Source organism: Triturus cristatus, chromosome 9 (assembly GCF_964204655.1).
Source record: "Triturus cristatus chromosome 9, aTriCri1.1, whole genome shotgun sequence".
Classification (NCBI taxonomy): domain Eukaryota; kingdom Metazoa; phylum Chordata; class Amphibia; order Caudata; family Salamandridae; genus Triturus; species Triturus cristatus.
The window spans coordinates 842,248,134-842,260,355 of record NC_140592.1 but is presented as its reverse complement, the minus strand read 5'-3'; the positions used below and the strand labels follow the sequence as shown (position 1 = coordinate 842,260,355).

The following is a 12,222-nucleotide window of genomic DNA, read 5'->3' as shown; positions in this document are numbered from 1 at the left end:
CTTTTGAATTAATTACTTTGAATAATATATATATTTTCACTAAAAAAAACATAGGTTTCAGGGGCGTTATAGTTAGCTGGACATTTCCCTCGTACAAAACCCTAGAAATTCCCACATTATAGTTAGTTCAGCTAACTATAACTCACGCCCCCGCAATGCACTGCTGATGATGTCACATATTACATCACTCATGACATGGTCAGTGACATCACTGATGACGTCACTGATGACGTCATCCAGTGAGTCTGTGTTTCTGTAAAGTTTAAATATGTTTAATATATATAGGGAAAGGCCTATGGAAGAATGAGTGGGTGTATAAGTGTGTGAATGGATGATTTAGTAGGTGCGTGACTGACTCTATAAGTGAGTCTTTAAACGTATCTCACTACAGACTAGTGACTAAACTGTGTGAATGTCTGTATCTGTCTATCTGTTGGTGTATAAGTGGCTGCATGGTTTTGTGAATAGCTATAGGAGTGTCTATATGGGTTATTGATTGGTTGTCTGAGTTTCTGTATGGGTGCCTGAGTGTTTGTGTGGGTAGGGTGTGTATGACTCTGTGCATAGATGTGTGAGTGGGTGATTCTATGGGTGCATGGTTTTAAGAGTGCATCTGTGATGGACTGCATGGGTGGGTGAGTGTGTGTATGGTTGTGTTAGTGATTGAATGTATATCTCAGTGGTACATGTGACAGTAACTACATATGTGAAAGGCAGTATATATGTGTGTAAGAGTATATAACTGGCTATATATGAGTGTGTGATTGTGAGAGTGTGTGTATGTATGAGTGTGTGCTTGTATCATTAATTGTATAAGAGCGTAAGAATGTGGTAGTATTTTTATGAGTAACTGAAGTTGTGTGTGTATAACTGTATAGGTGAGTAAATTGGACTGTGATTAATTATTTGCATGACTGACTAGGTGTGTCAGTACCTCGATGGATGATCGGCGGTGTGTGAGTGTCTATATAGGTGTATAAATGCATATGATAGTCCTGTACTGAGTGACTGTAAGTATGAGTGACTGTACAGGTCAGTGAGTGGAGGTGTATGTAGACCTAAGAGCCAATGAGTGGGTATGTAGTTATGGGTATTGCAGTATCTATGGTTTTCAAAATGGCCGTCTGAAATTTTGAGTCGGTGTATCAAAGGTTATATTAGGGTGTGAGAAGATGCACTAATTTATCACATGGATGATGTCATCATTGATGTCATTTGAGATGTCATCAGTGATGTCATCAGTGATGTCACTGACCATGTCATGAGTGATGTAATATGTGACGTCATCAGCAGTGCATTGCGGGGGCGCGAGTTATAGTTAGCTGAACTAACTATAACGGGGGAATTTCTAGTATTTTGTACGAGGGAAATGTCCAGCTAACTATAACGCCCCTGAAACCTATGTTTTTTTAGTGAATTTCTAAGGTTTTTTAAATGCCAATTCCTAACTATAACGTGCATGAAACCTATGGTTTTTTCAGTGAATTTCAAAGGTTTTTTAAATGCTAATTCCTATCTATAACTTATCTCTAAAGCTGTGATGTTTAATGATTTTCATTGGATTTCTAAATTTTTGTATTTCAGTGTGTTAATTCCTTTAATTATGTTTTTTTAAATACTTTTTTATCACCATTTTTTAAACTTATTTTTTCAATTAATTCTTTTAAAAATTATTATTTGTTTTTATTGTACTTTAAAAAAATATATATATATATTTTTTTAAATATTTTGTAAACTATATTTTCAAAACTTTATTTTTTCAATTTTTTGGGGGATTCGCGCACCCTATGCGCACCGTTCATTTTTGTCCACAAATTGAGAAAGCTAGGAAACATGTGAATAAATCTGTTTCTGCTTTTCTCCGAGACTATAGAATGGGGTCCATTTACAATAACAATCTGCGCTTTCATATGCAAGAGATGTATAGGAGAGATGGAGTACACTTTACTGATGAAGGAAACAGAGTTTTCCTCAACAACTTTAGACTCTGTATAGGTACTTACTTATAAGTACCAAAAACTCTAAATGAACACAACGGCTCTTTTTAGAGCCACTCAAGAACAAAACACTTAAGCTTGATGTTTATCTCCCAAAAATTTCAGGATTTTTTCCTTGGATCCGCGCACCCAACGCGTTAGGAACCGCGCACCCAACGCGAGAGAAACCGGGCACCCAACGCGTTAGGATGCGCGACTCCTAATTTGACCGTAAAAAAAAAAATAGCCCCATCACTAATTTTTAATATCCCAGGGGACCCCATCCCCCAGGGCTTATAAAAAAACGTTGGGAGACCGTGGGGGGAGCCCCAACTCCCCCACGGTCCCAGCCGGCTCCCTGCGTCCTTCAGGAGCCGGCATTGCTTTTCCACATGGGGAGCTGCGGACATGCAGCTCCCCGTGTAGAAAAGCAATATCGTTTGGATTTTGAAAGAGAGAGCAGGTTTCCGTGCTCTCTCTTTCAAAATCCTAACAAAGTTTGCTATGGCAGGGCGGGAGACTCCCGCCCTTTCATAGCAAACAGTGTCCTGGGGGTGGGCACCCCAGGACACTGTAGGAGCCGGCCCTGGGGGGTGGCGGTCCCCAGGGCCCTCGAGGGCTCCAGGAGGGGGGCCATGCAGCCCCCCTCCCCCTATTAAGTTATAAACATTTTTCCCCCGGGATTTGGCCCACCCGGGGTCTAATTATTAACGTAGCGCGGAAGCCCGCGCTTCGGGTTTTTTTTTCCCCAGCCGGATCCGCGCACACTGCGCGCATTTCGCCGTTTAAAAAAAAAAAAAAAGGGAGCCTCAGGGGTCCTTCTGGGACCTCCTAAGCAACACTAGAGGGTCAGAGTATTTCTACCCTGCCCCCTCTACATCTTTCACACACTTATTTCCCTTACTTAATCAGCCTCGCTTCTACCGAGGCACAAAATGGCTGCCAACAGTTCCTGGTTTCGAATATAGACAGACACTCGACAGCCAATGAGCATTCAGCGCGTGATCGGGAGGGTGCGCGCTCGGTTCGCAGAGGGTGCGCATAGGGTGCGGGGATCCTCCGAGGCCATAGATATATCGATCTTTTTTACTCTAATTTTCTCAGGAACTACTGAACGGATCTACACCATTTATGCAAAAGGCACGTGTCTGAACTGAGGACTACCTCTTTGCCAAATTTGGTGTAATTCCGTTCAGCAGTTCGGGCTGTAGCTGCGTCAACAGGTCCTATGGGAAATTGCATGGGGAAAACGCGTTTTGAGACCCCCCTTTTTTCTCAGCCCCGCTTGACGAATCACCACGAAACTTTCAGGATAGGAGCGGACCGGAGCTGGCCAAAAGTTTGGAAAATTTCGCGACGATTCGTCAACCGTGGCCAGACTTATTGGGAATAGAATGTTGTGGATTTCCTATGGAAAATAGGTCCTAACTATAACTACCTACTGGCGACCGTCAGTAGGTAATATATATATATATATATATATATATATATATCCAAAGCCGTCCAACGGTTCCGGATTAAATGGCGCTCAAATTGAAGGTGCGGCGCCCTTGCGGCTTGGACCGCCGCTATTATGCCAACAATTTTTCCTCCGTTTGAAAGAAAAGACAGGGTCGCACTCCAGCGAGTTGTAATAATCCTTGTTATTTTATTCACAAATCCACAGGTTCCGAGATGCACAAGAGAAACCAACGCGTTTCGTCAGCGTCCGCTGACTTGCTCACGGTTAATTCACTCATTTCAAATCAAGTTTTTTTAAACAAAAAAAGACAGGAAATTGACAAACCCTCCTTTCCTGTCACGTGCGGGGTGGTTTAGAGTTCCCCGGATTCCCCACCAGAGGGCACACCGCAATGTCGACCCACTAGAGGGTATTTATTTACAATGTGATTGTGAAATTGAAACACGGGTTTTTGACTTACCATGAAAATTGTTTTATTCTGGCATTGCAATCATTATTATATTATGTTTGATATTTAGCCTTTCGTTTCAAAATCCAGATGAATACACAAGTAAACATTAGTCAATTAACGGGACTACACTTCCCAGAAATCCGGGGAACTCTAAACCACCCCGCACGTGACAGGAAAGGAGGGTTTGTCAATTTCCTGTCTTTTTTTGTTTAAAAAAACTTGATTTGAAATGAGTGAATTAACCGTGAGCAAGTCAGCGGACGCTGACGAAACGCGTTGGTTTCTCTTGTGCATCTCGTAACCTGTGGATTTGTGAATAAAATAACAAGGATTATTACAACTCGCTGGAGTGCGACCCTGTCTTTTCTTTCAAACGGAGGAAAAATTGTTGGCATATATATATATATATATATTCATTTGTTTGATCCACTAGAACAACCTCCACCCCTCCAAAAAAAGCAACCAGCTCTGCAACTTACAATATCTGCTGCATGCTCAATGAAAATATTGTCTCCGAACTTTATTTGCTTGATGACCTCTACAGGAACGCAGGTCCTCAGTTTGTTTTGTAGACTAATCAACTGCTGCAAACGTTTATTAGGGAAAACATCTTCTGTGCAGATATAAACAGCGCCTGGAAATAATAAGAAATATAATTGCACAGCAAATAGTGAATATTTAGTTTCCACACTTCCATTTTTCCGACCACATCACGGACGGCAAGCACTCAATTCATTTTTTTATAATCTATTGTATTTAATTTTCATACATTCAACACCTAAGACAAAACAGTGAAAAATATGTTTGTATCAACTGATGCATCTAATCATATAACATGAGCAACCTCCAAGGAACTCTTCGGGTTAAAATAGGCAAGCAAATTGAACAGCAATATTGGTCCCTTGGTGGGTTTACACCGAGGTATCTATTTTTGTATTTCAAATACTTTATTGAATTATCACAATAAACAAAAATGACGTTTGGAAAAATGTACGAGCTGATCAATCGACCCACTGTTACATAAGATCAAAACATAAAACTTGCAAACTACCAATAATTAGGATTCCAAACCATACATAAACCAATGATAAAAAAGAAGAAAGATTCCAGAAAAATAGAAGAAAAACAGAAGAAAAGAAAAGAAAGAAAAAATAAAATAAAAACCCTAAACAACTAAGCATCAAGAGAGAACCTATATAAAAGGTACTAAAATCATTTACATAAGACTGTTGATAAGCTTACTGTAGACACAGGGAACGATGGTGAACAAACATATCAAATATAAACAAAATACTTTTACAAGGAATACAAACTGCACTTGTAAGTTCACAGAGGTTTATGTGTGTTGAAGTAAATGTCCAAGGAATTCCACAAAGTTCTAGAAAAGGGTTTCCATGGAGAATACTGTAGAGCAATATTGTCTGCACCCCTGAGATGAATAACCCAGTTCATCCATCCTTTAAATGAAGTCTTATGTGCATCTTTCCAATTGTTAAGTACCATTTTCACTGCTGACATAAGTAAGAGAAATAGAAGGGCTTTGTCAATATCATTACATATATCAACCATTAAAAAACCAGTAGAGAATTCTCTTTTCATCTCACATATGAATAATTTCGAAAGAACGTAAAAAACTTTTTCCCAGAAGGTCAACACGGACTTAGTGTAAAATAAGATGAGCTAAGACACCAGTTTCTGTTTTACAGTTCCAGCACAACGGATCATCACAAATACCTAAAGAGTGTAATCGAGCAGGTGTCCAAAATACCTTGTGCAAAGGACAACACTTAGTTTGAGAAAGTACTGGAGATATTTTATTGCTTCTTATTAAGTTCCACACTTGTGGCCACAAAGATTCGGGAATCGGATCAGAAGTATGCTAATCCCCAAAAGCTACAAGATTGTTATTGAGTTTGGAGGTTTTGGGGTGAAGAAGTTTATAAATATGAGAAACTCGGTGACCTAATTTATTAAGCTGTGACACAAACCTTGGTAAGGGCGGTAGGGCATTATGTAGTTTGGCTTTAGTTCGTGCCGCTCTTACTTTTAAAAAATTATAATATTCGATGTTGTCTAATTTATAACTGGTTTGAAGTTCCGCAGACGTAATTGGATACGAAGAGTGTTCTAGCTGCTAAGGGAAAAAAATATCCTTGTTGATCCAAGTATGACATTTTAAAGTTTTCCCTTTATATACTATCCTACGATTAAGCCATAAGGATTCCATCTTAGATCCCTTAATACTTATCTCAAGTTTCTTGTCTATCAGCAGAAGTGCCAATTTTGTGTTTCTAAAGATAGATTTAGATCTATTCGGATAGAGCTGGTTAGAAGTAAGAAGTGACAAAGGATTGATATTACCTGGGGTGAGGCCAAGCCGCGCGCGGCCTTTAAGCTCCATATGGTAGCCCTGCAAGATACTGGCTGTCTCCGAAATAACGGCACATCGAGCCGCCGAAATGCCTGGTACGAGCTCCGCATCTACTGGTGCACCGATGGACCTGCTATCGACCCCACAAACCGCCTGCAATGAGATTAATCATCGCTTCAGGCCTTGGAGGGGCGGAGTCGGCGGCGGCATCCGGCGCGGCCTCCTGAAGCTCCGGCGCTAACGAACCAGAGGGGCGCCTGTATCCTGCATCAGGGGCTGTGAACGAGTACCTGGGTGCAGCATCGGCAGCGGTGAGTGCGCTTACGGCTCCCCCGTGCAGTGACTGCTGCGGGCTCCCCCGGTTCCCAGATCTAGTGGGGGGCCGTGAAATCCATCGGCGGTGCTCCCGGAAGCCTCAGAGGTGACAGGGTCCTCGAGAGTGCCAGGGAGGCGGCCATCCGGCCGCAATCGATAGCGGGGGCGGGGATGAGTACATTGGAGCGTTGCGGGCCTGCCATTCTCTGCACGAAGGCCTGCTTGGGTGCGACCGAGCGCGACCCCGCCTCCGGCTCTACAACTTAGCCGCCCGGATGAACGTTCCATCTTCACCTTGAGCCTGCGGACTAGTTTTGCATCACCGTCTGCCCACCCTTCAGCTCCATAGCCCACAGTCCCTGGGGATCGGCCTGCCTGCTACTCCTGCCGGGGCCCCTACCGGTGTACCGTGGAGCAACATATACTCCAAATCTTGGCCGTTGGAGGTCTGGGCCAGCCACCGCTGACTCTCAATGCTGTTTAGCTCCGCAGTAGATTAACTAACGACTACTTACTAGTGATCCTCGCCGCTGAGTGGCTGCTTACAGTAGGACTACCAGCTCCCCCTTGACACTGCTGAGCAGCACCCTCGAACTGTGCTGCAACTGCTGGCGCTGTGGGCGGCACGCTCTTCCCCACACCTGGGCCACTTAGATATGGGCAGGAAGGATCCCAAGCAGAGGATACTCACGTTCCCTGTGGCCACAGAAGGAGTTCAAGATCGCGGCGCTGACAAGGCTGAGGGTGGCCAAGTTTCAACCACTGCTACGGAACTGACAACGTCTAATCCCGATCTACTGGCGGAGCTCAGGGCCGGGTTCAAGGCATTGGACAATAGGTTTGACAAGTTGGAAAACCGCTTGGATACTCTGGGCGCAAAATTAGACATCCATGACCGACGTTTGGACACAGCAGAAGGCCGGATATCGGATCTGGAAGATGGCTCTGCGCAGTCAAAGAGGCTGGAGCGCATGGAAAAAATCCTAAAAGATATTGCAATTAAGAATGAGGACTTGGAAGCGCGCAGCTGCCGCAACAACCTCCGTATTACTGGAGTTCCGGAGTCGACGAACACTGGAAAAGTGGATAAGTTTGTGGAATCCTTGCTAGTGGATTTATTTGGGAAGGAGAAGTTCACCCCTGGATTTGTGGTGGAAAGGGCACATTGATCACTGGGTCCTCGACCCAACCCCGGCTTTTCTCCCAGGCCTATAATAGCTTGCGTCATGAACTTTCGGGACCGGGACACTGCGCTGGGGCTCGCCAGGGAACGAGATGCGCTGAAGTGGCAGGGGTCATCGGTGTCACTATACCCGGACTTCACCCTCATGGTTCAGGAGGCTCGCCGCAAGATTTCAGGTGTCAAGGTGACGCTGCGGAACCTGGGCCTTAGATATAGAATGTTATATCCGACACGTTTAAGGGTGGACGTCAACGGGCGTTCCCGAATCTTTGACAACCCTACTGATGCACAAGCTTTTTGCAGGTCCGATAAGAACTCAGACGGCCAACGGGGGGAGGTTGGACAAGCCCCTTACCCCCCACATAGCGGATCGGTTGCCCGTGTTGAGCTCTTCTCAAGTGAATGACCGGCAGGCCTGAACTGTTGTAGTACTTGTCTATAATTGCTGCATGATGTGTATATATTATAGTTCGATGTTCTGCTATTATAATGATTGGGGCAGTACACATAGCTCATCATTGTTATCCTGCACTAGCTGGGCGCCATCGAAGCGTTGCCTCCCCTCTAGGTGCGTAGCACACTGTTGTTCTTACAGCTTGTAATGCATCAGTCCTGGTTTTTGACTATACATATGAGTTGCTTACAGGATGCATTTGATGCATGGTTGATGGGTTCTTTGCCTTGTGAACTGGGTCGCGAGGCTGGTTGGGGGGTGGGGAAGTTACCTATAACATTTAATGTTCTCATGATTCTCACTCCAAACATGATATTTGCCTATTATCAGCCACTATGACTTTCTTCATTACTCTAATCCATAGCACACATGGTTGCTGCCCCTGAAATATCTGATCACTCACTTCTCTCGCTAATCACCTGGAATGTGCGTGGGCTTAATAACCCTAAAAAATGCAAACACGTGATACATTATCTGCAGCGACATAACGTTGACATAGCCTTTTTACAGGAGACTCACTTGCCCAGAGCGGACACTACACACTTTGCGGGATGGGGGGCTCGCCACTTTTTCTCCAACTATAGTAATTATGCCAGGGGTACTGCAATCCTCATCCACAAACGTCTCCCTTTCTCCTTTCTCCTTGACATGTTGCCTGACTGACCAAGAGGGGCAATACACTATTGTAGTTGGTAGGTTGATGGGCCACACGGTCACTCTTGTGTATGTGTACGCCCCAAATGTTGACAGCCCCGACTTCTTCCATGAACTAGATGCCAAGCTGGTACGGGTATGCACGGGTGGGTTGCTGATGGGTGGGGATTTCAATCTACTCCAAGACAGTTCCACTGATAGTTTACCCAATGTAGCGGCCCCCAAACCTCGGGCACGGCAGGTTTTATTGGACATCTGCGAGGAATTTCTGCTCTCTGATTCATGGAGAACTCATAACCCAGCGAATCCGGGGTTCACACACTATTCTGCTCAACACAACACCTGGACCAGATTAGACTTTTGGTTACTCTCCCCCACCCCCACCACTTGGTACACTGCTATAGACATACTCCCCTGGACTTATTCCGATCATGCCCCGGTCGTGCTTAAGCTTAGTCTCCCTAGACCTGAGGGACACGAACGGCAATGGAGGTTTCCGGGTAGAGCGTTAAATGATTACTTATTTGTTTCTGAAATTGGGGATGCCATCGAGGAATACTTTGAACTAATTACGGGATCGGTGGACACATGGCGACTCTCTGGGATGCCTTTAAGGCATACATACGCGGTGTGGCCATCGCTAAGCATGCTGGGGTCCTGAGGAATCTGCGGAAGCCCTTAGCTAACATCGATTGGCAGCTTTTAGCTACCGAAGCCTCTATACTTTGCTCCCCGACTCCGCTGAGGATGAGCGGCGTCGACTGGCCCTACTAGTAGAGTTCCGGGAGGCGGCGGAGCGGGCAACTCACTTCCTCAGTAAATATGCTGTGGCACGTAGATATGGCGAGGGCGAACGACCGGGGCGCACTTTGGCACAACTGCTAAGACCCACGTATTCCAAGTCCTGCATTACAGAAATCTGATCCGACGAAGGAGCTATACTGACTGACACGTCCGACATCAGGGACACGTTGTTAGCCTATTATGAACGCCTGTACACCTCTAAACTAACACACACCTCCACGGAGCACGAAGAGTACTTTGCTGAAATTGCGTTAGTATACCTGGAGAAATATATGCAGGACTTCCTCGCAGAGCCATTTTCGAAAGACGAAATAACAGATGCCGTAGATGCTCTGAACGGCTTGTCTGCCCCCTGCCTTGATGACTTCACAGGGGACTTTTATAAGCAATATAAAGACATCCTAGCTCCGAAACTTATAGAAGTATATCACGAATCATTAGAAAGAAACCAGCTGCTGCCGACCCTGCGGGAAGCAGTGATAGTTTTACTACCCAAACCTGGCAAGGATCCCTTGCTTTGTGGGTCGTACAGACCGTTATCCCTCTTGAACTTCGACTATAAAATATTAGCGAAAACAATCTTGATGCGCCTTGCTTTAGTGGTGGACAAAATCATATCTTCTGTTCAATCTGGGTTTGTCCCACGCAGATCTACTTCACTAAACCTCCGTATGCTTTTTGCGATACTACCTAGAATCAACCCGGCCACTTCGGCCGCAGCAGTATTACTAGATGCTGAAAAGGTTTTCGATTCCCTTGAGTGGCCTTTTCTATGGACGGCCATGCGCAGGCTGGGCATGCCCTTTGGGTTCATCAACCTGTCGATGCTGCTATACTCGGCCCGACTGCCAGATTGGGCTTAAATGGCACGCTTTTCTGATCCTTTGCCCTATCCCGCGGTACTAGACAAGGCTGCACCCTGTCCCCACTGCTCTTCATTCTAGCAATGGACCCCCTCATTCGACACTTCCAGGAGCGACACCTTCATAGGGGGCTCCAGTTTAACACCGGGCCACTACTGGCTTCTTTATATGTGGACGATATTATCTTATACGTCCGGAATCCCCAAGAAAACTTAGATCCTCTCCGGGAGATCAGCAGATTTGGCTGCTTTTCTGGCCTTGGTATCAATTGGAATAAGTCTGTAATCTTTCTCCTTACTGCGGGTACGATCAGATGGGAATGTGAATGCCCACTGACTTGGTGCTCGGACTTCGTTAGATATTTGGGTATAAACTTCCATTTGCATATCAACGAAATAATATTATCAAACTATGGTACAGCGATACATACACTGGAAAAGCAAGTGGACAGGTGGATTAGGTTACCACTTTCAATTGCGGGCGTATCGCACTGATAAAAATGATTGTCCTGCCCAAACTTTTGTATTTATTCAATAATATTCCTATTCCGTTACAGAATCGTTTTTTTGACTCTATACGCACCCACCTCATTAGGCTGACATGGGGGGGCAAACGCCCTGGAGTCCACCGGGAGATCATGACACTCCCGTATCACAAGGGCGGTTTTGGCGTTCCTAATTTTCAGATGTATTACTTGGTCGCACAATGCAGCTACGCTCACGCTTGGTTCCATCCGGACGCCAGAATCCCCTACTTATGCCCTGAGGCTGATCTAGTCCTTCCGGACATGTTACGTACAGTCTTGCCCATGGGTTACCCACGTGTCCCACACGACATTCAGACTGTCTCCACAACAAGCTGGGCTTGGCTAAAACTGGTCCGGATGTTGGGATCACCGCCACTATACTCCCCGAGCCTACCACTCCCGAATCCACGGTGAATTTCCATCATGGGGGAGGGAATAGTGCAGCAGACTCTTTCACGGTTTGACATGGTCTCCATTGGGGACCTCTACATGGACAGACACGTTTTTTCTGCCTCTGATGGACACAAATTTGCGGGGGCGTCGTTTATGGACAAGTTTATACTTACTCGACTTGGTCCCGCTGTTAAGGCCAAGCTTCCTGGTTACCCGGTCGAACCCGACCCGTTCCCCCCCCACCATAGTTCCAGACAGCGACACTGGGGAACATTTGATCCTGTATGGAGATAGTCCCAGTACATGATGCTAAAGTACGGGCCGCATGGAAGACTGATCTGGGTCACCCAATTACTGACGACCAATGGGCTGCATCCTGCGCCGTATTTACATTACTCCTGCGATGTCCCATAAACTAGACCCCAACAGATCCCATTGCTGCCTAAAATGCAAATCCCAACAAGCAGACTTTGCACATAATACATGGACCTGCAGCAAAATCGGCACATACTGGTCCGACATACACCATATAATTGAGACAATGACGGGCTTAGTCCTACCCCCAACTCCGGAATTGGCCCTTTTGGGATACGTGAAAAATATGCCAAAGGCTGTTCGGAAATTCACCGCCGTTGGGCTACTCTTGGCGAAAAGGGAAATAGCGCTGAAATGTGGGAAGAGGGTGGCGCCGACGAGTAAAGATGGGCTGAATAGTATGGCATATTGTAACCTGAACTACAATTTATATGCCTCCACATTGCCCGGCCCTG

General features: G+C 45.4%; 1 protein-coding gene across 4 annotated transcripts in view; it reads right to left on the bottom strand.

Moving 5' to 3' along the window:
• The window catches only part of XRCC3 (X-ray repair cross complementing 3), a 178,041-nt gene that overhangs the window by 60,908 nt on the left and 104,911 nt on the right, over window positions 1-12,222 (bottom strand). For all 4 annotated transcript variants that reach the window (XM_085626282.1, XM_085626280.1, XM_085626283.1 and 1 more), the window contains one exon: window positions 4,369-4,523. In XM_085626282.1, the coding sequence (XP_085482408.1) occupies window positions 4,369-4,523 (155 nt within the window). The remainder of the gene's footprint in view (window positions 1-4,368; window positions 4,524-12,222) is intronic.